Here is a 26816-nt window from a genome sequence, read left to right on the forward strand (position 1 = left end):
CGTCAGCCCTTAATTGGCTTTCTCACTGATAGGGCTTCTTGTTGCTTTTAAAACGTGATTAGGTAGAGTGAGTGATCTGACAGTCAGAATTTGGAGGCAGCTGTTCTTCTGAAAATTTCCATATTCATTTTTAAAATGGATTTTTGAGGAGCAGGCAGTTTGAAGGGATTTTGGTGGTGCTCACCAGCAGTCTGGTTGATGCTCATACATCATGTTGTCTTCAAGTATCTCAGTGAGAACCAAAGTGGTTTTTAGGAAAGGTGATTCTGGACTTTGAGACTGTGAGGATGGCCTCAGGGTGCTTGACTCCTCAGTACAGGTATATAAGCTTGGCCATGACCAAAGTCAAGTATATGCCTTCATGCTGTAATGCGGCTCTGTGTGTTTCCTGATGGACACAGCATGCCGCTTTGCTTCCACACACAAACATGGTCATCTTGAAAGGCTTCATAAAGAAAAAGCATTGCTCGGCGTGTTTGTGTCCCTATGTTTTGTATATACTAGGATTAGCCCAGTATTAAAGGTTCTTCTGGTCCAGTCCGTCCTGCTCCCACCCCACCCCCCAAATTTCCCAAGTCCGCCCCTATTGGTATTCAGTGTAGTCAGCTGTGTCGTTTTGATTCTTCTTAACTTGGGCCTTGAGAACTATGGCAGACTGAAACTCCGTGTAGTTATTCTCTTGAGGCATTTCATGTTTTTAAACAGATTTTCAAAGTAGTCCGAAAAGGTTAGAGAGCTGCTTTACCAAAATGTCTAGGAATCCTCCAGGAATATTCCAGATTTCTTCTCTGTTGACTGAAGTTTATGTAGGACCTTAAAGGTTCAGCCATTTGTCCTTCTCTCTTGACATCAGTCATCTTTTAGGTTCTATAGCATCAATTAGACTCAAAGCAGAATTGAGCAGAAAGTAAAGAGAATTTCCTTGTCCCACCCGCCCCCAGCCATGTACTTCCTCCTCTGTTATCAGTAGACCCCCTCCAGAGTGGTATATTTGTTACAATTGGTGAGCTTACCTGGACACACCATCATCCACAGTCCATTATTGACTTGGGTTCACTCTTGGTGTTCTGCATTGTATGGATTTTGACAAATGTGGAATGACATGTATCCATCATTATGGTATAATCCAGAATAGCTTCACTGCTGTCAAAATCCTGCCCCCACATCTGTTCATCCTGTCTCATCCTGCTAACCCCTGGCAATGACTGATCTTTTTACTGTCTCCCACATTTTTGCATTTTCCAGAATGTCACAGTTGGAATCATACAATAGATAGCCGTTCGATGGGCATTTTTCTCTTAGCAATGTGTATTTCAGATTGCTCCATGTCTCTTCATGGCTTGACAGCTCATTCTTTTTAAGTGCTGAATAGTATTCAGTTGTGTTCATGAACCACAGTTTCTTTACTCACTTACTGAAGAACATATTGGTTGCTTTCAAGTTTTGGCATTTATGTATAAAGCTACCAGAAACATCCAAGTGCAAGTTTTTGTGTGGAAATAAGTTTTTAACTGGTGGAACGTATGGTAAAAGTTTGTTCTATATAAAACCATTGCTCAGAGTGGCTGTACTGTTTTGCATTCCCAGTAATGGTGAACGAGAATTCCATTTGTTCCATACCCTCACCTCTGTTTGTTGTCAGTGTGTTGAATTTTGGCTATTCTAATCGACGTGTTAATAGTTGTCTCAGTTTGCATTTCCCCAATTACACATGTGGGGCATATTTTCATATGCTTGTCATCTGTATGTCTTCTTTGATAAGATATCCAAGTCTTTTACCCACTGTAACATTGGGATTTTGATTTTCTTACCGTGGAGGTTTAAGAGTTCTTCCTATATTTTGGATACTATAGTCCTTTATCCAAGATGGCTTTTGGAGGTGTTTTCTCCCGGTGTGTGGTTCAGCTTTCAGTTGTTTTTTTAAAATCTTAGACCCACAAAGTCGTACCGTGAGTGAGCTTTTACAGCCAGCACACAGGGCTGCTAGTGAGCTGTGTTGCAAATTCTCAACCTTAATTACCTTGATTTCTTGTTTTCAGGTCAATGTGACTGTGGACTACATTAGACCAGCCAGCCCAGCCACAGATACGGTGCCCGCCTTTTCAGAGCGTACCTGTGCCACCGTCACCATTGGAGGAATGTGAGTGTTCTGGCTGGTAGCAACTTGACCATGGCTGGGAGTTTTTTCTCTTCTCATTGATATCTCTCCCCCCTTTCACCCCGATTTGCTTTCTGTCACTCCTAACACAGCGGCTTGTGATTGTTCTGTCCCGGTGTAGCACTTTGTTTGCAGCGTACTTCATAATTGTTCACTAGTTAATCATATATTTTCATTATTGTCATTATTTAAGATTTATTGGGCTCTGTGTCCTTGGCACTATGTAGCATTCATTATTACTGTTAATAATGCCATTTATTGAGTGTCAATCAGGCCCTTAGGTACTATGCAAAATTAGAAAGATTCTCTGTGTATTAGTTTAGGAAGTTTAATTGTAGGCCAGAAAAAGAAGAGAGGTTAATTGGACATTTTCTTTGAATAGACGTATGTAATCAGTAGATGACAGGGTCTTCCTCTTGTGTTCCACTGGCTATACCCTGGTTATGTTCCAGAGTCTCTTGGGAGCTTGGTTGACGAGCAGCCTTCCAAGGAGGTATCTGATGGGGGCAGGAGGAAGCCCGCTGGGCCATGCTTCCACAGTAAATATTAAAACAATCAGTCAGTCCCCAGTAGCAATTCTTACTCTGCATAAAGTATACCCACATGCTAATTGTCTCCTTCTCTATTTAACAGTCTTAAATGGTGTTTGTTACCAAACTGGTATTTTGCTTTTGTTTTAAAAGGAGGCATGGTGGAAGGGAAGAAAAGAGTAGGTTTCTCATCAAAACAGGGATTGTCTTATTGCAAGTACAATGGAGCCCATTGGGAGAAACACCTTTCTCTAAGCTATAGCCTGTCTCTGACAGGAAGGGTATGGTAGCTAATGTGCTTTCCAGAAGCTCTCCTACCACACAGGAGCTCCTCCCGTCCACATTCCAAACCCGCACTGCCCCGCTCCCCGCCCCGCCCCCTTCCTGTTGTCACTTCGGAAATAAGTATTTTTAGGTGCTGTTACCACTCCTGTACCTGTCAATGTTGTTGACGTTCACTCAGCAATCAGGGGCTTCACTTTTGCCGAGAGGAACTGAATATAGGATTTTGATGTCATTATCTTAACACCATCACAGGCGTTGGGTTATTTTTAGAAGCAGGTTCTTAAGAAATTTGATAATGTTTTCAGAATGGGGAAAACTGGGAAATATTTTGCTCATTCTTCTATCTGTCTAATTTGCAGTAATGATTATTACTAATTTGTCACCAGTTCTTAGGAGTTCAGTACATGCTTTCCTCCTGTGGAGAGCCGGAAAGTGAGTATTCCCCTAGACAGATTTAAGATTTTTGCTGCCACAGACAGGAGTCCTCTCCAATAACTAACTGCTCCTCCTGTCTACCTGTGGTAAAGACAACACCACTGTGGTCAAAACGCACATCTTCTTGGCAGATGGTTCCTATTCATGCTTATCTAATGGCCCATTAGAGTGGAGGGACTTTTTTTTTTGGTTACCACTGAGGTATATTTTCAAAATTTATGCTGCTTAAAATTAGATATTCTGAAAGTGTTCTTGTAGGGAGTTAACCTTGACCTTTCTCTCTCCCTGTTGTCATAAGATGGTATTTGATTTACCAAAGTCCTTACCTCGAATTAGACCAGCCTGGCAGGGTACTTGGGGTGCCCTGCTATTCAGGGCATTCCAAATACTACTGTAGGAAAGTTGAGGTATGAATAATACCAATATCCAAATACTCAACTTAGATTTTAAAATTATATTGAAAGTCTCCTGATTTTAATAGTTTTTTTTGATAACATTGGCTAAAACAGAGGATTTATGTTTTTATCCCAAATGTTTTAATTCCATTTTTAACATAATGAGTTAAATACACTGAGTTTCCTCATGGATTTGTTTCTACTAAACTCGACTGTCTTGAGTAAATTACTGGGCAGTAATTGGGAGAAATGTGAGGATAGCCTAATGTCATTGAGACCAAACTTCACTAGATAGTAAGCTCCCTGAAGATAGGGATTATTGTCTCTTTTATTCCGTGCTGTAGTTCGTAGGAGTTCAATAAATATGTGAGTTATTTGTTTATTATATTGCAGTGTCCCTTTATGAAATAAAATAGGGAGTGCTTAGATGTCTCATCAGAGAAGGCAATGGCACCCCACTCCAGTACTCTCGTCTGGAAAATCCCATGGATGGAGGAATCTGGTAGGCTGTAGTCCATGGGGTCGCTAAGAGTCAGACATGACTGAGTGACTTCCCTTTCACTTTTCACTTTTCTGCATTGGAGAAGGAAATGGCAACCCACTCCAGTGTTCTTGCCTGGAGAATCCCAGGGACGGGGGAGCCTGGTGGGCTGCCGTCTATGGGGTCACACAGAGTCGGACACAACTGAAGTGACTTAGCAGTAGCAGATGTCTCATAACCTGGGACAGCTGTTTCTTCTGAGCTACAAGTTGGCTTTAATCTGATAAATATATACATTAAAAAACTTGTATCTGATCCAGTAGTTTTCCCTGTTTATTTGGTTATTGGAAAGTCTGTGCCAAAAATGTGCTGTGCTTAGTTGCTCAGTCGTTTCTGACTCTTTGCGAACCAGTGGACTGTAGCCCACCAGGCTCTTCTGTCCATGGGGATTATCCAGGCAAGAATACCGGAGTGGGTTGCCATGCTCTCCGCCAGGGGATCTGCCCAACCTAGGAATTGAACCCAGGTCTCACACATAGGCAGATTCATTACCATCTGAGCTACCAGGGAAGCCCGTGCCAAAGATAGGGTGCCTCTAGAAAATGTATCTGATAGCATGCTTCTGATGTTTGGGTCTTTCTCAAGGCTTCTCTTTAGTTTCCTATGGCCTTGATTTTGTTTTCATTTTTCCCTCAGTTTTCTCTGCTTAAATCATTCCAATACTACTGTGGGAAAGTTGAGGTATGAATGATACCAATATCCAAATACTCAGCTTAGATTCAGAATTATATCAAATGCTTCCTGATTTTAATAGTTATTTGAAAGCATTGTCTAGAGCAGAGGATTTATTCTTTTTATCCCAAATGTTTTAATTCCATTTTTAACATAAAAATGTACTTACATCTCCAAATCTTTGATGTGTGATATCCTGGTGGATTAAATAACTTCTATGGAATGATGACTTAAAAATACTACTTACGGAACCCTAGGTCTTTGTGATTTACATCTCCCTCCTCTGTCATACTTTTCCTGCTCTAATTTTTGCACATTTTGTTGCCATTTAAAAGCCACGCCTCTTACTAAACCTTTTGCAACAACTTGTTTTTGTAAAGGCTTATTCTGTTTGTACTCATATTTCAATATTTAGTGAGATACATAATAAAAATGACCAGTAGAAATCCGGGGACGGAAACAGATTGGGACAGAAGTGCCCAGGTGTGTTTGAGCAGACCTCAGGTACTAACTGGTGTCAGCCTGTGGGTTTTGAGGAGGTCGTAGAATGTGCGGGTCAGTTAAGCAAAGGCTGCTGGGGGAGCTTGTCTAGTAATGCACCACGTCTCTTGTGACAGGCTTTAGACTTTGTTCAACGTTGAGAGATGCAGTAGAATTAAGAAAAGATGAGTGCTATGTCTGTCATTACCTGTAGGCTGGTACCCCTTCATATTGGCCGTTGTAGTGTCTAGAGGCTTTCTCTTTCGTCACAGGATCAGCTGTGAATCTCTGATTGTCCAGTAGCTCTTCTCCAACTGCTCATTCCAGGGAAGGGGAAAGAAGAGGCAGATGAGATGGCCTCTTTGAGGGTTATTTCAAAGGAGATGTTTTTCAGTGGATTTCACATGCGCAAATGTGTGAACTGGCCCTGTCCTCAGTAGGGCTCTGGCAGCCCTCCCATGCTTTCTTTTGCTGTGTGGAGCGGCGGCGAGTTGCATGGCGTTTGGGAGGCCCCTCTCTTGCCCTCTGGGGAACGAATGAAAATGAGGTTCATCATTCCTCTAATAGATTAAATTTTTTTTTCTTGATTAACTTCACTCAAGTTGGTGAGAGTTGTTACCTTTTAATCAAAGCAGTTTAAATAAAAAATTAAAAGATCAAACTTTGAGTTGTTCTCATTCTCTGGCTCCCAGGTTGGGAATTAGCTGATCCTTTTAGGCCTGGACTGTGACAGGAAGCTGTCAAGATGGTGCTTCCTGTTAATTACTTTTTATTGTATTTAAGACACTTAAATAACTCTTCTTGTGATTTAGTCTTCTATGTAATTAGCTTCAGTGATTAAAATCTCATTCTTCCGTTATTGCCAGAGCCTTCATGAAGAGCAAGTTTTGTGGGGTGACCTTTACTTGTGCTGGACTTCACAATTACTTTGAGCTCCAGTTTGGCAAATTCATAGTATCTATTAGCTGATTGCCCATGTCTGCTTACACATCACGTTTTCAAAAAAAAAAAAAAAGTTTTTTGTTCACGTTTATAAAGGGACACCTAACTTGGGATCCAGCTTCACACCTGCACACTCATAATCACCACCACCCCATCCACTATCCATGGAAAATTGTCACGTATCCAGTAGGTACAGTGTCACTGAGGTATTGCCCCATTGCTTCTCATTAAGTTAAAATATTTCACAATAATATTAGACATTTTTCCATTTTGGAGAAGTGAAAGATGGCAGAGATGGAAGTGTGGAGTAAGAGCAGTTGGAAAATGCCTATTTTCTGCACAAGGTCAGTTTTTGGGAGAGGTGATTTGAGTTTTATAACAGTGATTTTTAAAACATTGTTGTAACTTCTGCTCCTGACTGCAAAGCTTTGCTCCCTTCAAAGGTACTACTGTCCAGCTTAATGCAGCGTGGGGTCCTTACTACCAGAGATGCTGTGGGACATCTTAGTTACCTCTTTTGTAATGACTGTCATCTAGCAGGTGTGAAGCCATCTTTATGAACTTCCTTTGTGGCTCTTTGACTTCTTCATAGATAGTTTGCCTTTCTTATGTTTATTTAAATCAGACCATTACTTACAAGGAATCAGACTTCTTTTGCTTTTTTTCATTCTGGTTCCAGCTTGCAGGCATACTTCCTCAGCTGTCCTGTTAGTCACTGAGCATGAGGTTAAGATCTTCTCCTTCTAGAATAGTTCTTTTCTAATCTTAGTTCAGTTTTTCTCAGCCATAGTAGGAAGCCATGTCATACCACCCTTAGTTTTTCGGGCTTGAGTTCTGTAGCTGTAAGGCTTTTGCTGTCTAGTCAAATCTTAAAACATACTAATGTCTGAGCTAGTTTAATACATTGGTGTGTCTTAAAGCATACTAATGTTTTCTTAGCTGAACATAGCTGAAGTCAATTTCAGTCCTAGTGTTCTTCCTCACCAAGTGGCCCACAGTGTCCTGAAGAGGTCTTCTTTCAATAACCGACATAGTATTAATGTCAGTGTCTCAGCCAGGAGATAGCATCTGGGTTGTAGCCACCTCTTCTCTGCACAGATTTATTGCTTACAGTTCATCTACTTTAGTGGACTCCCTTACTCCATCCTTTTCCTACTTTGAAGGAGAAAGAAGACATCAGAAGAACCATTCCTTTTCTCCTCCCCCTGAACCCCCTAACACCTAAATCATAAACACTTAACCAACCTTCACTTCTCAAAAGAGCACCTTAGATTGTTTTCTCAACCTCACAGGCTGCTTGATTTATATAATTGTGCTACTTCTGCCATGTGGAGTAATGGAATTATGCCTGTTCACCATCCTTAAGACACTGGAAGCATCTGTGTCATTTGGCTTAGAATACTTTGGAAAGAATAGTTAAATAATTTCACCTGTCTCCTGCTAGCTTGAGCATAGTCATCATTTTAAGAGAATGGCCCCATAAAGCACCATAAGAAGGAACTTGGTTTTTGCAAAGGGTTCAGGTGGGAGTCAGGAGAACACTTCAATTTTAGTTGGATCTTACATTTTGTAGCCATCTATATGTGGGACTATCATGCTGCTGAGCCTTTTTTTCTTGCTTGCTTTAAAGCCCTGATGCTTTCAGATTCTTGTATTACCCTCATCACTATATGGAAGTTCAATTAAGCTTTACATAATGGAGCACTTGGCTCTTATAAATCAGCCAGATCCTTTGTTGAGCAATGTGTGTTCTTTCACTTTTTTCCCCTCAGCATTGGTTGTAGAATATCAAGTACTGGGTGACAGTGTTTACTGAGCGGATCGTCAGGAAACTCCCTCATCGGTTTCACAAAGTATACCATGGAGTTTCCAAAGTGTATCATGGGAGAAAATGAGGCTTTTCTCCAAATAAGAGGAGCTCATCCTCAGGGAGGACCATTCTGGAGTACCTAGAGAGATGGATAAAGGTGTTCAAAATCATGCGTTAAAGGCCCTGTTTGGAAAAAGTAGGAATGCTGTCCATTTCATTTCTGTGGGCCCTAAAAATACCTCAGCGAGGGTCTGGTCCCCCACAAGAGACGAGTTGCTGCTCCTGTCTGCTATGAACAGTAAACTTATCAGTTATTCATCAGATACTTGCTGAGCACCTACTGTGTGTCAGGCACTGGGAATATAGCCGTGAGCATTTCCCTGTGCTACGTCTTCCTGGCTACACTTCATTCTTGGGAACCTTCTTGCCTCTGGTGTCTGAGACAACAAGAGTCCTTAAGGATATTCACTGACTTTGCTGCCCCCCAGCAAATCTTTGCTTGGCTAGATTTTGACTTTAAGAAACATAAGTGACTTTATATAAACAATACCTGAAAAGGCTCTTCTCTATTCAGGTCTTGCCTTGGACTTTTAGCAAATTTACCACTCAGAAACAGGTTAAAATGAAAGATAATCCCTGTTATATCTTTATTTTTAGTTGAGTCGATAACTGAACCTGTCAGTAGACAAAATGAAATGCTCAAGCAACTACCCATTGCAGGCGCTTTGCCCTTTTCCCCTCATATCCCATTCCTGACTCACTCGGCGCTGATGGACTTCTGCGAGTCTGACAGTTTGTTATGACTCCCCTCTCTCTCCATGCTCCTAAAGACCTGCTTATCTTATTCCTGCCTCACTTGGCAGAGGAAGGACCCAATACTAACTTCCTAACAGAGTCTGCTTCTCACTTTTGTGGATGGTTATCCTTATAACTATAAATTAACACTGCTGTTGCTGCTGCTGCTACTGCTAAGTCACGTCAGTCATGTGGGACTCCATAGATCGCGGCCCACCAGGCTCCCCTCCCTGGGATTCTCCAGGCAAACATGCTAAAGTGGGTTGCCATTTCCTTCTCTAGTGCATGAAAGTGAAAAGTGAAAGTGAGGTTGCTTAACACTACTAGATTTTAAAATTTTTAGTTTTAAACTATGTGTTTTTACTTTGTTTTAGTATTTGCACTGTAATTTCTACTCTTTAACCCCTAGTTATATTTGTTTTGTGTGGGTGTGCTCAGTTGTGTGTGTCTCTTTGCGACCCTGTGGACTGTAGCTGCCAGACTCCTCTGTCCATGGGATTTCCCTGGCAAGAATACTGGAGCAGGATGCCATTTCCTACTCCAGGGGATCTTCGCAACACAGGAATCGAAACCACATCTCTTGCATCTCCTACATTGGCAGGCAGATTCTTTAACACTGCGCCGCCTGGGTTTTACCAGTGGTAAACTTATAATGTTCAGTTTCTGTTTCTGAGTAACTTTACATAGTATCTCTGTACTGCTCACTCTGAAAGATTAGGAAATTATAGTGGTTATACTTCTTAAAGAGGTTTTATTTTTTGGTTTTATCAAGATGGGCTTCCCCGATGACTCAGTGGATAAAAAATCCACATGCAGTGCAGGAGATACAGGAGACATGGGTTCAACCCCTGGGTTGGGAGATCTCCTGGAGGAGGAAAGGGCAACCTACTCCAGTACTCTCGCCTGAAAAGTCCCATGGACAGAGGAGCCTGGTGGGCTCCAGTACAAAGGGTCACAAAGAGGCGGACGTGACTGAGCAACAAAGCACACAGCATAGCGCTTATTCAGTTTCTCCTCTTTCAGTGTAATTGTCTTCTAACCTTTGCTTGTAAGTTGATCATAAATATTTAAAACCTGTCTCCCATCTCCATAGCTGTTAGAATTGTGTGTTACTGTTGGAACAAAAGACACAGAGTGATTAGTCCTGTAGAAAAGGAACTCTGCCTGTAAATGCAAAGAGAAATGCTGAATTAGTTAAAGATCTGCTCAGTAACACTGTCACCCAATACATTAATTCTGTGTCTGTATTTCCTTCTTCATATACATTTCTTTATATGCAGTTGCCATTGTATCTCAAGTCATTCTTTTTGTGGTTTTTCCTCTCATTTGTTGAAGAACCTTGATTTTTCTCATGTGTTGGGTGGTCAAATTTCTGAATGTCTGCAATGTCTAAATATTTTTGCATACATTCTTATTTGTTAGTGTTATTATAAAATTGTAGCTTGAAAATTGTTTTCCTAAAAACTTTGAAGGCATTGTGCTCTGTTGCTTCAACAGTGTTTTTAAGAAATCCAATTTCTCTTTCTTTAAATGTAACTTTTTTTCCTCCTGGCTTTGGAATTGTTCTTACAGTTTCCCATTAATTGGTTTTCTGAAATTTTATCAACATATTTCTATGTCTGTCTTTTTTTGCTTCGAACTCAATTGTCTTTTCCATTCTGAACACCAAAACATTTTTTTTGTTGTTGTTACTTCTTGAATTATTTTCTTTCTCTCTTTTGCTACATTGTATCTTATGCTTCATATATCTGACTTTTCTTCCAAATATTTAAGACCTCCTTTGCATTTTTGTTCTATGTTCAAGATGTCTTCATTTTTGCCTCTTGCTTAGTCAGCCAGCCATGTATGTTGATTGATTTACATTCGTAACCATCTCTTGTTCCTTCATCTCACTCATTCGTATACTTACTTGTTAATTCATAAACTCAGTATTTCGAGAGTGCCTGGTGTGTACTAAGCACCAGGAATATATCATTGTTCTAAAATGGAAATGATTTGTATCCCATGAAATTTACATACTAGTCTCTTAATCAAACCCATTTTACTTTTTAATTGCAGCACTCACATTTAAATTTTCTGTTCTTTAAGTACTCTATTTTAATAGCATCCTCTTCTTAGTCTATGAATATAATATTTTCTCTATCTCTGAGAATCTTATTTAAAAATTAAACACCTCTTCCAGCTTTCCCCCATGACTAAATGTTCTTTACTTTGTTCTTTTACTTTCTTAAGTCCTCAAGCATTGTGTGAACCTTGACCTATATTTATGAAGGAAGGACCAAGTTGGAGTTGGCACAGCTGTTCCTCTGCAGTTGTTTGTGTCTCGCAGACATCTCTGTCATAAAAAAGTCATAGGAGAGCAGAAAGTATCAGAGGGAGACTTCCTTATATGGTGCCTGAAAGTGGAGCTGGAACACAGAGGAAGCAGGCAGATTGCAGACCCCACCGAGACTGTCAAAGCTTGGGGGCTTTCATCACCTGTTAGGGAGCCTTAGTGTATTTTCCTGGCCTATAAGTTTGAGGGGTGGGGAGCAGAGATAGGGTGGGTCTGTGCTGTGTTCAGCCACCTCTCTCTAAATGTTATGCCTCGGCTTTACTTTCAGGCCACACAATCCATCTAAATCACCTGCCCTCTGTTCTACTAGGACATATGTTTCTTTGAAGTGAATTATCTTGTATGACATTGACAATTTGGGGAAACGCATTGGATATAAAGTGGAAGTCATGTTGGTTTGTAAGCGACATTCCCAAATACATTGAAATATTGAAAGGGTAAGGGATAAACTCTTACATTTAAAGGGAGAGCTTTAGAAGGTATAAAGACTTAAGAAAAACTTCAGTGTGAAGTTGAGACGTTTACAGTAGGAACTTCCTTTAATTTAAGTCGTGAGTGCTTTAGTGGCTTCAAGAACCTTTATGCTTTTCACTATGTTTAGCTCAGTAGCACCCTGTCAGTGAGGTCGGAAAAGCTGTGAAGACACTTTTGCCAGTATTCAAACAGTGGATTAATGAAGAAAACTGGGCTTCCCAGGTGGCTCAGTGCTTGAGAATACACCTGCCAATGCAGGAGACATGGGTTCGATCCCGAAGTCAGGAAGATCCCCTGGAGGAGGAAGTGGCAACCCGTCCCCATATTCTTGCCTAGGAAATCTCATGAATAGAGGAGCCTGGCAGACTCCAGTCTGTAGAGTTGCAAAGAGTCAGACAAGCACACTGAAGAAGGCTACACTCTGCCTCAGGCTTTGTTTTGATTAAAGTGGTCTCTATTGATGGCACAACATTGTAAACCAACTATACTTTTAAAATGGTCTCTGCTGAAAACAAAGCCCTATAGTCCCTCCTCTAGAGGTAGCATCAGAGTCCCAGAGTTCAAGACTACTCAGCCTGTAGAGATTTCCATTGTGTGCCATTTTTATTAGCGTTGTTTTTGCTGGTGCTTAGGCTGTAAAGTTCCATAGCGTTTAAGGGGGCCACCTATAACCCTGTTTGTTTAGGAGTTTTGGTGCTTGTGTGGTATATGAATTGATCAGGATCACACAAACAAGTATGTGCTGGAAAAAAATGCCAAGTGCTTGCTGGTTAGGGTATTTCCCTTTTACCAAGGGTCAAAGCTCTCTGCTCCTAGCACCTCCGTGAGCATTGTAGAGATGGGTGGGGAAGAGGCGGCCTGGCCGGCCCTGCTCTCCTGAACGCTGTTCCTGATCCATGGCTCGGATGATGTGCCCAGAACGTACTCACTGTGTACTTTGTATGTGTCAGTAAAAGCCCTTGATGTGCTGTGCTTAGTTGCTCAGTCGCGTCCGACTCTTTGAGACCCATGAACTGTAGTCCGCCTGGCTTCTCTGTCCACGGGCCTTCTCCGGGCAAGAATCCAGGAGTGGGTCGCCTTGCCCACCTCCAGGGGATCTTCCCAGCCCAGGGATTAACCCAGGCCTCCCACATTGCAGGCAGATTCCTTATCGTCTGCGCCACCAGGGAAGCCCTGGAGGCGCCCCCGGTTTGTCACCCGTCTGATCCCATCTGTTTTCTGTCTTTCAGGATTTGTGCAAACTTTCTGATGTGCTGTTAACTCACATTCTTATTCTCTGGCACCATTAGGGTTTTATTCTTGTGCGTATATGTCTCTTGCATCATTTCATCAGGACCTTGTAAAGAATGTCATGTGGACATAAGTTCTCAGTCTGCCATTCTGAACCCCCCTCATGCATTCTTTCTTTCTTCCTTTGGAGAATGAAATTGATGTGAAGAGGAGAAGGGACATTCGACATGGTTACCAATAAAGCACAAATTGTGTCTTTTAATGCCATTTCTCAGCCCCTTTCTCTATACAGTTCTTGTGGCCAGCACAGTACACAGTGGTAATGGAAATAGGAATGGATTTTTATCTTCCATGGTGATGCCACTTCACAGGGATTTGCTCCAGTTCATACTGAATGACTTTTTTAAAGTAATACAAATTGTAGTAGCATTTTCAAAAGTTTAAAAAATATGAAAGAATCACTTATTATGTAATTGTGCTAACATAATCCTTGTTTGAAGGGTGTGCCTTTTGAGTGCTGGTTATTTTTTAAGGATGTAATTTCGAACAGGAAAACTTTGACCATTTGGCATATTGTTGGATGAAGGCTAGTTGTTACTGGATCTGAAGATTCTGTAGCTATTTTTTTAAAGTGGGCTTTGGAGGTAAACACAATTGAGATTAAAACTCGGTTCTATGCGTGGCTGATTCATGTCAATGTATGGCAGAACCCACTACAATATTGTAAAGTAATTAGCCTCCAATTAAAATTAATTAATTAAAAAAAAAAAAACTCGGCTCTATGCCTCGATAGCTATGCAGTCTTGGGCCATAGTTTTTTCCTATGTGAATTCTATATAATAATACTGCACTCCTAGGGCTGGTCATAGTTTTTTCCTATGTGAGTTCTATATAATAATACTACACTCCTAGGGCTGTTGGAGAAGACTCTTGAGAGTCCCTTGGACTGCAAGGAGATCCAACCAGTCCATTCTGAAGGAGATCAGCCCTGGGATTTCTTTGGAAGGAATGATACTAAAGCTGAAACTCCAGTACTTTGGCCACCTCATGCAAAGAGTTGACTCATTGGAAAAGACTCTGATCCTGGGAGGGATTGGGGGCAGGAGGAGAAGGGGACGACAGAGGATGAGATGGCTGGATGGCATCGCTGACTCGATGGACGTGGGTCTGAGTGAACTTCGGGAGTTGGTGATGGACAGGGAGGCCTGGCGTGCTACAATTCATGGGATCGCAAAGAGTTGGACACAACTGAGTGACTAAACTGAACTGAGGGCTGTTGTGAGCATTAAATGTATCAGTGCATTTAATATGTTTAGCACAGTGACTAAGCCATAGCAATCGAATACGTCCATGAGTCCTAAGTCTGGACTCTGAACTGGTCATTGGCCTAATTTCAGACCTAGTGGTCTCTCTTGTCCCGTCTTTCACCTCTCCTATGTCTCTGGCCATCTGTTTGACTCAGCTTTTTCCTTTTTTAAAGGACTTTTACTGACTGCTTTTATGTTCCATCCTCTTCACAGTTCCCCCTCCTGCCCCTGGCCAAGCCCACCTACTTAATAATGTTGCTACCTCACAGATGTACTTGAATAAGATACAGAAAATGCCTAGTATGTGCTACATGCTCAGAGGCTTAACAACAAATCACCCATGGGATTATGATTAGGTGTTGCTTTCCTAGTCTGTTTGTTGTTTTGGCTGGGCCACTCTGCACGCAGGATCCTAGCTCCCCAACCGGGGATTGAACCCTTGCCCCCTGTGCACTGAGAGTAAGGAGTCTTAACCACTGAACCACCAGGGATGCCTCCTGTACTAGTTTGTTTTTATTGTTCCGTGGCAGATGCTTTGGTTTTAGACTTCTCTTTTTTCATTTTTTTCAATTGCCACTAAATCATATCATTTTTCCTCTAAGCAGTGAATGTAAATATGTTCACCTAAGTACTACTGTAAAAGAAGTAGAATATATTCATGAGTAATTTTTAATGCATCAGGGAGTTTAACATGCACTTACCATTGGGTAAGGACAATATATATTCCTTAGTAAAAGCAATTTATTGAATAATCTTTCAAACCAAGTGGTGTTGCTACGGAGCGGACTCCCTGTGTTTACTTGCTTCGTATACATATTTAGTTACCTATTTATTTCCTATCTGTCTATATGAGTTGTTTTAAAGGCAGAGGGTGATTGACTAAGTGTTTTAGGAGATGCTGCTATTCCCTATCCCTATATTTAAAATCTTACTGAAAGTCAGATTCTGTGTATTGCAGGGGGGGTTGGGGGAGAGCTGCAGAATCTTCGTTCCCTACCAGGGATTGAACCTGGGCCCTGAGCAGAGAAAGTGGGGAGTCCTAACCTCTGGATCTCCAGGGAAGTTCCCTTTGTAGATCTTCTAGGGATCCACATCTCTGCTGTGATGCCTTTTTTAAGTTTTGTGCCATCATTGTGTTCACAACAAGTTGAACATGGAGGGATTTAACAAATACCTGGACCTTGGAGGTCAGCACGCGTGGTAGAATTTGGAAACATTTAATGGCATGAGCTTCCTAAGGGCCAAAGGAAACTTGAGACTGCCTTGCATCAAGTTTCCAGTGTCCGTTTTCCATCGAGCCTTTTGGCTTTCTGATATATCTGTTTACATAACAGCTGTGATTCAGCTAACTATTGCCTTAACGTGAGCTTCTATTGTGTTCAAATTGTGATTTAGAAACCATCATGTATCAGGTCATTAACAAGGGGAATTAATTATATTATTGTTCTTATACCATCTCGCCTCCTCCCAAAACAAAACCACTTTCATACTGACTACAAAATCACCTTTCTTTTTCTTTAAAGTAGGAGGCATCTATGTAAATCACTCAAACGCTTGTCACCATTTTCTCAGAAACCTGTCTTTGAAACTGTGTTCTATTGTATGTCACTGCACGGCCTGTCGGAGAAGGCAGTGGCACCCCACTCTAGTACTCTTGCCTGGAAAATGCCATGGACGGAGGAGCCTGGAGGGCTGCAGTCCATGGGGTCGCTAGGAGTCCGACACGACTGAGCGACTTCGCTTTATTTTTTCACTTTCATGCATTGGAGAAGGAAATGGCAACCCACTCCAGTGTTCTTGCCTGGAGAATCCCAGGGACGGGGGAGCCTGGTGGGCTGCCGTCTTTGGGGTCACACAGAGTCGGACACGACTGAAGCGACTTAGCAGCAGCAGCAGCAGCAGCACCACGGCCTGTGGCTGCAGAGCAATCAGACCATTTAAGTGAGTCTTGATCACAGAGGCTCCGGAGTGGTTTACTGTATTTCAAAGTTGGGAACCAAAATAATCCCATGTTCCCCCCAAGGGGAGAGAAGAAAAGGAAACCTTGAAACCCTGATTGTGGTGCTGGGTTCATGTGTTGCTTCTATTAAAATGAAGAATCATTAAGTTAAAACAGTTTGTCTTCTGCTCCTTAGGAAAACATTGACCACCTGAAAGCATTTTTGTTCAGACTTGGTTGCAGAGGTGGAAACTCATTTCTAGAGCACTCACCCACCGCAGCTGTGTGCTTTGTTTATGCAGTGAAAGTGAAAGCCGCTCCCACATCCTAGACCTTGTCCACACTGACGTTGGGCTTGGTCCAGTTGCTAATGGATTCCGGGGAACAAACAGGATTTGCCTGTTCGTGAGGTGCCAGCTGGCTGGGTTATGGGCCATAAACCATAACGGAGCCGTTAGTAGAATTCTTACTCGGCCCATTTTTCCTTCTTGACCCATTTGAAAAAACTTCCCTTGAGCCTCCACCCTGAGAAGGCACCTGTGCCAGAACAGTTTTTCTTCTAAATTATCTAGAAGAAGATAGTTATTCTTCCAGTTACCAGTGGCTAGGTTTTTCTTGTAGCAGCCCTCCAGAATCTAGGTTATTATTTTGAAATCCTTCCTCTAAACAAAGCATTTTCAATATATATCAGCAAATGCTGAAAAAAAAAAAAACCTACAGAGGATTTGAGAAAGGTTTTCCCCGTTGCCATTTTGGTCTTTACTGGACCTTGCGATTTGGCTCGTTCTCCTCGCGCTGTCGGAGCCGATCATTCCCAATGCCATTATGTAATTTTCTGTCTTGGGTGCATGTTTGTGTGGGCGGGTGGTTTTGTTTTGTTTTTAAGTGGTGGTTAATGTCAGGCTAATAATAAACTGGATACGTAGGCCTGGTTTTGTCATAATGGCCACACGTTTGCTTATTTGTCCTCTATTCCCCTGAGAAGCAGAGAACTCCCCCTCCTCAAGTGGTGCCTACGTGTTGGACGGGGGGCTCTTGTCATCACAGCTGCCTACAAAATGCAGCACAGTGACTAGCAGCTCTGCCCTAAAGGGACAAACTCGAGGAATCTTCTCCCGGGGTTTTCCCACAGCCAATACCTTGTCTTCCTGCGACCTAAATGGAGCCAATAGGAATGCCTTTGCCGTTCCTGAACCAGTTCCAAAATTTGGTCTGCTCTGTACCCACAGTTCTTAGATTCTGTATCTTTGCGAAATGTCAGGACCTTTGACGCATGACACTTTATGAATCTGGGGGCCTTAAGCTGCATTCCATCATCCTTGGCCTCTTGAATTCTTGAAAAGAAGACTCTATTAGTTGTCTGGGCTGTTTTTCACAAAACTGCATAATTGAACCACTTGGGACTCTTAAAAAATAATGGTATCCTATATTTTAAAAACCAGGTACTAATATTTATTGTCTTAAAAATACCAATTTTTCCCTAGAGATGCTGGTTTTCTTGGCCTGGAATGGGTATCCTGAGTGGTGATTCAAATGTGCCACCAGTACTAATAAGCTCTAGGAAAGGAAGGCCAGAGGAAATAGAAGTTTCCAAAACCAGCATTCTCCTCTACTCTCAGCTAAGTTGTAGATACAGGTAATAGGAAGAATAAAAATGACATCACAAGTGAGTGTTTTCTCAGTTCACTTTCACTCCCTAAGCTCAGCCTTTTCCCTCCATTAATTTCTCTTATACCAGCTCTGCTTCCAAACAGTGCAGAATGGCAGAATAACGTTGGGTCGAAGGGGATGATGGTTATTTCTAGCTCTGCCTCCAGCTTATTGAGTGACCTTGGCAAGTCATTCACTCTCTTTTCCTAAGGCCCTAATCTTGCCTTTTCTGAAGGAGAAAGTGGCATAAGCAGTATTGTGAATATTATGCCTCCTTCATGTACCTTTTCTTAGTAATGCAAAATTCCTTTAAACTTGTCCTCGGGTTCCTAACAGAAGTTTAACAGAGAGTGTTAAAATCTTGGCTTTAAGTCTTGGTGTGAATTTGTCTTCTTGTGTAGTCCTCCCTGCTCAGCCTCTAGATCATTAACGCTGGGTTTCCTTGGAAGTCTGTGGATTTGCGACATCAGACAGTCACCTCCTAGTGATGACTGCTGACTGACTGAGCGCTTTCATTGCTACTAGCTGCTGTGGTGCTTAGTCACTCAGTTGTGTCTGACTCTTATGTGACCCTATGGACTATAGCCCTCCAGGCTCCTCTGTCCTTGGAGTTTTCTAGGCAAGAATACTAGAGTGGGTTGCTGTTTCCTCCTCCAGGGAATCTTCCCTACCCAGGGATCAAACCTGGGTCTCCTTCAGCTTCTGCATTGCAGGCAGATTCTTGACCGCAGCTCACATGACCTTAAACTGTTTACCGTGGGAACAATATACAATATTGTGAGGTGATTAGACTTCTAATACTCCTTTTACATCTATCTTTAATTATCCAATTCAGAGGTTGTTCTCTGCTTGGTGGCTGTTGTATTGTTTTAAAATTTTCTCCTTAACAGGAATTCTTAGGCAGTAAAAGGTGTTAGTGTCTTTTGTTGGTGGTGATACTGTTGATACCTAACCAAAACTGTGTCTTTTAAATACTTTGGGGAACAAAAGAAAGTAGAGTTGACTGTGTTCTATTTTGGGCAGTAGACTGACGTATCTGAAATTAATAACGTGTATTTAGATGACTGAGGCATAATGATTTGGCTACATTTAATCCAAACTAATATCCTCAAGTGATTTGCTGTTTCTGTTGTTGCCCTTCCAGATGTAACCCCATTTATGACCCTGACTGTTTTCCTTCACGCCTTATTATTTATAAACAGGGCTTGTACTCAGCCAATATTCACTTGTATAACAAACTAGCCCATACTGTAATGTTAAATATTTTGAATATTGCCCCCTGCTTATAACACACAAATGTTTGAGTCTGTTCTTAACCTTGGAAGACTTGTTTTCCAAATTTGGTTTGGTTGGCAGAGAGGAAAGAGTCAATGTATTTGTTTTTGAGCGGTTAGATAGTTTGAATTGGCAGTTTTCCATACCTTGTTCTGCATTGTGTTTGAGTGGGTGTGGCTTAGAATCTCAGCCTGAGCTTGAGTAGAACTTGGGTGGTATGTGTTTTTCTTGTAAATGCAATGTCCCAGGACAGATCCATAAAAAGTAAATAGAAGTCCCTGGAGGCTGTGTTTTTCCCATCAGAAACTCAGGAAAATTGGAGTATATAGTTTGTACCATGCCCATTCTGTTTTTCCTCTTTAGATCCTTACAGCATTAGTTGAGGGCTTCCTTTTTGACACTGATAATGTTCAGCAGTAAGACAGTGTTCATTGTGGATTAGAGCACTCCTTAGGGTCAGCGCTCATCTTCCTTCCTCTCCCTAGCCAGCCCTCTGCACAGTTTACCTTCCATTTTCATAGCTGAGTAATCTTTTTCTGGAAGGTATACTTTTTTATGGCAGCTCCAAGAAGCATGAGCTGAAGAATGAGTTCACTTTGCCTAGAGTCCGGGACAGTGGGATTGACAGCAGACTGGAGAATGAAATCATGTGTACGAAGTCGCTTCAGTCCTATGTGACTCTTTGCAGCCCCATGGATTGCAGCCCACAAAATCCCTCTGTCCATAGGATTTTCCAGGCAAGAATATAGGTAGCCATTTCTTCCTCCAGGGGATCTTCCTGACTCTGGGATTGGACCTAAGTCTCCTGTATTGGCAGGCAGATTCTTTACCACTAAGCCACCTGGGAAGCCCACAGCAGACTGGGATTGTCCTAAAACTTCTCTAGAGTAAACTTGTTTCCAGGGCACAAAGCAATAGCAGCATCGCAGCCCAGAGCCTCCCAAGAAAAACTAAGACAGTTAAAGAATGAAATCTGGCCAGGGTATCTGGAATCTCTTCTCCCTCTTGTTTAGGTCTTAAGGATTTTATTCACTCCTGATTTTTGTTCCATGTGATTTCAGGAGATGGTGATTTCCCATTTATGACATAACTTATATGTCACCCCCTCTGTCTCCCGTGTAATAACAAAATTGCTGGGATAGCTCTCCAACCAGTTTTTAAAAAATCTGATAATTCATTTCTAAATTGGAACTTGTTTCTTTCTAATCAGCCTTGTAATGTATTACAGACATCACTCTCGGCATTGGCTACAGAAGTGATTTAATGCTGAGTTTTTAATGACTCCTTCATTAATCCTGGTATTCTGGGATTTAACACCCGCTGGCCTTTGACCAGTGGAAATGATGAAAACTTAGATTTCATGCATATTGGATAACACTGGCCCGTTGCGGGAGCCATGAATCTTGCCACTGCAGCGGGTGCGTGTGATGGAGAGGCTGCAGCTGGGTGGGCGCTCTCCCAGGCCACGCGCCGCTGCCCACGAGGTGAACGCGACATCTCTATCAGCCCAGGGTGACCTCCTTTCAGGACAGCCGGGTTTGGAGCGGGAGCCTGTACTGGTGGCTTTATCCACTAGACAGGTCTCTGGGTTGGAGAAGTAAGCCTCACCTTTTCAGTATTTCCTCAAAGATGCTTCTTTAAGGAAAGCATCATGTACCTTAACATGATAAGGTACATGTAACCTTAACATCGATCCTTTTTTTTTTTTTTCCCTTTTTTTCTTCTAGTAAAGCCCCAGAATTTTGCAGTTCAAGACTGTCTAGTCCAGAAATTCCCTGATGGTCCAGTGCTTAAGACTCTGTGCCTCCACTGCAGGAGTCACAGGTTCGATCCCTGGTCAGGGAACTAGGATCCCACATGCCACAGCCAAAAAAAACCAGAAGGCTATCTAGTGCACCTCCCTCGTTTTATAAGCAAGATGTCTGAGTTCAGGAGGAGTGGCAGAACTAGGCCACTGTTGCAGATAACAGCAACCAGAGTGATCCCCAGCAGGTGCGGAGCTCACCATGTGCAGGCAGAGCCTCAGTGTTGTCATTTATTTATTCCTCACAAGAGCTTCGTGAAGTGACCTTACATCTCCACAGCGCCTCTCCCCACCTCCTGCTGCTGTTGAAAGTACAGGTGCCCCTGTTGGTGGCTCTCCTCACTCTTGATGGAAGTGTCGGGGATGCTCTTTCGAAGAGACGGGCTGGTTTATTTATGGTAGAATCTTGTGGGCAGACTGAATACCAAGAGTAGATGCCAGGTTCTTCTCCCCACAAATTGCTGCTCAGGAGAGAGGATGTCGCCTTATACTTGGAGTCTTCACAGAGGCTCAGTTTATTTGGAGCACGTTGGTTAGCCAGCTGCAATGGCATGAAGGTCACATGGCAGCATTATTAAAAAGGAACCAGTACTTTTTTTTAACATGAATGAAGCAATTATTACAGTGTCTATGACCCCCTAACTGTGAGAGCCGAGTGTCACAGGAATTACCCTCTTAAAAGGTCACTTTAAAAAGCGGTGCTATGAGGCAGGAGAGACAGATTTTTTTTTTTTTTTCCTGTAAAGGACTGGATACTAATATTTCAGCTTTGATGGCTGTGTGCTCTGTGTGGAAACTATTCAGCTCTACCTTGGTAATCCTAAGGCAGCCAGACAGTATGCAGACAATTGGACGTGGCTGTGTTCCAGTGCAACTTTAATCATATAGACAGACCTTGAGTTTACATCCCCTATGCTATGGAGATATGAACAGATACTTCTAGAACAACAGTAAACCCAGACATCTGAATATTATGAAAATGCAGGAAGACTTTCTGAAGGCATAGAGCATGTTGAAAAAGTGAGATGGGTAAGATGAGAGAGAACTAGCTCAGAATTGTCTGTAATGATAGTGTACATTACAATATTAAATACCTTTGTGCAGAGTATTAAGGGAGTAAAGAGTAGGGTTTCAACCAAAACAATACTTCTAGATTTAATAAGTTATGGATAAACAATTTCACTTATATCCAGAAACTTGATAAAGATGCACAATCCCCCACCCGACCCCCCTTCCCCATCAAAAGCAGCCCTGGTATCACGTTAAGTGCAAGTACATTTTCTTGAAACGTTTTCTCTTGACTTTTACCAAGACTCAGATTATGTGGAAGTGGCTGTATTTGAAAATTGTTTTCTATACAGTCTCTTCGGAGAAGGCAATGGCACCCCACTCCAGTACTCTTGCCTGGAAAATCCCATGGACGGAGGAGCCTGGTAGGCTGCAGTCCATGGGGTCGCTAAGAGTCGGACACAACTGAGTGACTCCACTTTCACTTTTCACTTTCATGCATTGGAGAAGGAAATGGCAACCCACTCCAGTGTTCTTGCCTGGAGAATCCCAGGGACGGGGGAGCCTGGTGGTCTGCCGTCTATGGGGTCGCACAGAGTCGGACACGACTGAAATGACGCAGCAGCAGCAGCATACAGTCTCTTAAATTTCACTTCTGTCTGATTGAACTGTGGCTTTGCTGGTCACTGATGACAGTACAGTTCTCTCCCTGCCACTCCTCGCTGAATGTTCTCTCCTGGGTATTTGATCCTATAAGCATGTCCTTGTTTTTTCTGGAAGTCCGATTCTCATTCTTTAATGCTTCCTAAGTCTTGCTATTTGGCACACTTGAACCTGGAGAACAGCAGTCTTTTACTGTGCTATCCACTTAATTTCTTGGTTTCTTTTTCTTCCATCTGTCACTCTCACCAGATCAGCGCTGACTTAACCTTGGCTTTGTCTTAGTTGAAGTTCTCAACCGGGTCTCATTTATGAAGGAAGGTGCTGCCCGCATGAGTCATTTTGCTGGTCTCCTAGTGACAATTTTTCTTTCTTTTTTAGCTGCATCTGGAAAAACAGCTGCATTCTCACTCCTGAATAAAATGGGTTAGCACAGCTTCTCATGGAAAAGCACCTGGACTCTTAGGCAAGATTGGGGGTAAAATCCGGACCAGCTTCATCACCTGCAGGGTGGGAGGATCAATTTTTATATAAGGGGTGGGGATAGGCCACGTGAATGAGGATGTGAACAAAACTGGCGTTGTAAGAGCACCACTTGTATCTGTTAAATGTAAGGGATTAGATAATCCATCATTATGCTAATTCTCAGTAACAGATGGTGGAGAGTTCTGCCTCTCAACAGCAGTTTTCACCATGGGGGAAATTAGCTTGCACCCAGATCAGCAGACAGGCAGGAATTCCATTGAGAGAGAAACGCTACTGGTGATTGCATTGGTGTGTCCCTCTGCACATGTGCTGAGTTCTTGTATTTCTCTCTAGTTTACATATTCTTGGCCAGACCTCTTTGCTCTTTTCTATAATGTAAAGAACTTGAAATGATTTCTTTCCATGTAGTTAATTTGGGAAGATCAATATTGGAAGTAGGTTAAGTAAATATGTCTCAAAGCATTACTATGTCATATTTCTTGAGAGAAAAGATGCCATACAGATTATCAAAAACATTGCTGATCATCAGTCTTCATAATTGAACTTCAGAGATGACATGCCAAGTACTGTAAATGCCCCATCTTGCCTTGATAAAACACTTAAAACAAACAAGCTTTAATTAAGCCCTCTGGCTTCATCTTGTCCAACAGTTGCCTTGATCCTGCTATTTTCTGTCTGTAAATGATTTCTCTTTGGTGTTTTGTTAATTCATAGCTTCACCTATCCTCTCTGTGCTAATGGTTATCCACTTTTTATTTCTCATTGCCTGTTCCTACTCCCAACTTAACCACGTACCTGCTTCTCATTTCCATTTGTTATGTCCTAGTCTCATTTCAGCGCCAACATGTTTAACACTAATGCTGATTTTAAAACTCGCTTTCATACTCATCTGTATCCCAGAGTCACCTGTATAGCTTATTAATCAGAGGTGATCACCGCTCATACAGGATGTAGTTGGTTACAGGTGTGCTTTAAATCGGCAAGGTCATTCAGATTCAGTGGTTCACTGAGTGTTTTATAAGAAGTGGTACAGCCATCCTGGACTGGGAAGCCTAAAAGTCAGGGACCAGCCACCCATAGCTTTAGTTCCCACCAAGAGCTGAAATTAACAATGTTTGGTCCTGCCTTGGTGACCCATGGAGTTTTGGGAGAAAGCAATTTGGTGATAAGGGAATTTTACTAAATCATCACCTAATCAGTTCTTTCCTATTTCTCTTGCTGTTGCTCTGCTCCGTGCAATCAACAACTTGAATCTATATAAACACAATAGCCTTCTAGAGATGCCTTTCTAACAGCAGAGTTTCTGCTCTCCCATTTCTTCCTGCATAATACAGCTGGATTAATTTTAAATGCTGTCTTTATGCTGTTAATTCACTACAAACAGCCATTGTAGATTTTAACAAGCGTCTTCAGTCAAGCCCCCTACCTCATTCTCTCTCACTTTCAGCATACAAACTCATCTGTTTTCTGGAGAAGATACCGGCTTATCAGGAAAGTGCCTTTAATTCCTTAGTCTCTGAACCCCAAACTTGTCTTCCTCCTGCTTGCTTTCTTATCTTCCCCTTTCCCATCTCCGCAAGATTTCACCCTCTTTCTTTCCAAACTCATTTTTCTACCCATGTGCCCTGAATTCTTTCTTTTGGTCTAAGGATTTTGTGCCATTCAGTCCCCCTACCCTTCCCTTTTAAAAGCAATTCTTAAAAATGTCTCTTTAGTCTTCTCTTACTACAATCTGCTTTTCTTATTCTTCCCTTGTCTTCATAGCCAAATTAATTGAGTTAAAAGCAATTTTAACTCTGTGTCCATTTGCTATGCATTCTTTACCATCTGGCTTTGGCTCCTCCACATCGTTGAACTGAACCTCCCTAGAACACCAGTGCTTCCCTCAAAGACACTTCTCAGTCTTTTATGTGCTCTCTCTCTAGTATTTAAAACATCACAATCTCGTTCGGACTTTTCCCCCTCCTTTTCAGTACACCAGACTTGACTGAATTTCTTTCTACGATTCTGATTACTTGTTCCCTGTCTGCTTTTAGTTCAGTCGCTCAGTCGTGTCTGACTCTTTGCGACCCCAGGAATCGCAGCACGCCAGGCCTCCCTGTCCATCACCAACTCCCAGAGTTCAATCAGACTCACGTCCATCGAGTCAGTGATGCCATCCAGCCATCTCATCCTCTCTCATCCCCTTCTCCTCCTACCCCCAATCCCTCCAAGCATCAGAGTCTTTTCCAATGAGTCAGCTCTTCACACCAGGTGGCCAAAGTACTGGAGTTTCAGCTTTAGCATCATTCCTTCCAAAGAAATCCCAGGGCTGATCTCCTTCAGAATGGACTGGTTGGATCTCCTTGCAGTCCAAGGGACTCTCACGAGTCTTCAACACCACAGTTCAAAAGCATCAATTCTTCGGCGCTCAGCCTTCTTCACAGTCCAACTCTCACATCTCTACATGATCACCGGAAAAACCGTAGCCCTGACTAGATGGACCTTTGTTGGCAAAGTAATGTCTCTGCTTTTCAATCTGCTTTAGAGCTACTTAAATATTTGTGCTTCTTAAGCCTCTACCCTTGACCCTCTTCCTACCTCTGCTCAGTCTCCCTGGTTGTCTCATTTCATCACCTGGCTTCAGTTTGCAGGTAGATGTTGCTAATCTACCTGAAATCTGTGTCTCTAGCCCAGTTCTTCCTACCAGGCTCTCCACCAATATATCCAGCTTTTGACTGGATGGACATCACCTTTTACTGAAGTTCAGTATGACTGAAATGGAGCTCACAATCTCCCCTTGAAAAGCTGCTGCTTTACTCAAATGATCACATCTTGATTGGTGGTGCCACCTTTTACTTAGCCTTTTATGCTGCAAATCAAAATGTCATCTTTATCACCTGTCTCTATACCTGATTGCCTACAGGTATATCTCAAGTTCATTTCAGCCTTTCTCTCCTCACTGCCTGGTTGATGCTGTCAGTCTTCCTACCGGCCTTCCTGTTTCTAGTCTGAATCCCTTCTGATCCATTTTGCACACAGCTGTTGCAGTTTGCTTTCTGAAACAAATCTGGTCTCCTGTTTCAAGTCTTCATTAATCATCCCACAGGCTTTTGGATTAATAGAAACCCATGAACTGACCCTAGCCTTCCTCTCCATGTTTGTATTTAATATGCCCTGGCTCTCTTCCATTTCTGTAAAAATAATAATAAATTAATAAAAACAGAACACTATTCTTTTTTGTTATTGTTGCTGTTCAGTCGCTCAGTCATGTCTGATCCTTTGCAACCCCTGGACTGCAGCACACCAGACTTCCCTGTCTGTTCATCACTGTCTCCCAGAGTTTGCACAGATTCATGTCCATTGAGTCAGTGATTCCATTCTTCTTAAATTTTATTATTTTTGGCTGAGCTGGGTCTTCATTGCTCTGAGCAGGGAATACTCTCTAGTTGTGGCGCACAGGCTTCTCATTGTGGTAGCTTCTCTTGTTCTGGAACACAGGCTGCAGGCTCCCAGTCTTAGATGCCCCTAGGCCCGTGCAGTCCTCCCTGAGCAGGGATCGAACCCACGTCCCCTGCATTGGCAGACAGATTCTTTTTATTTATTTTTTAATTGAAGGCTGATTG

At 42.3% G+C, this 26816-nt stretch overlaps 1 protein-coding gene across 1 annotated transcript in view; it reads left to right on the plus strand.

Moving 5' to 3' along the window:
* SND1 (staphylococcal nuclease and tudor domain containing 1) overlaps positions 1-26816 on the plus strand; it is a 422171-nt gene that overhangs the window by 185748 nt on the left and 209607 nt on the right. The window contains 1 exon segment of the mRNA NM_205784.1: positions 2040-2140. Within this exon segment, the coding sequence (NP_991353.1) occupies positions 2040-2140 (101 nt within the window).

This window comes from Bos taurus, chromosome 4 (assembly GCF_002263795.3).
Source record: "Bos taurus isolate L1 Dominette 01449 registration number 42190680 breed Hereford chromosome 4, ARS-UCD2.0, whole genome shotgun sequence".
NCBI lineage: Eukaryota > Metazoa > Chordata > Mammalia > Artiodactyla > Bovidae > Bos > Bos taurus.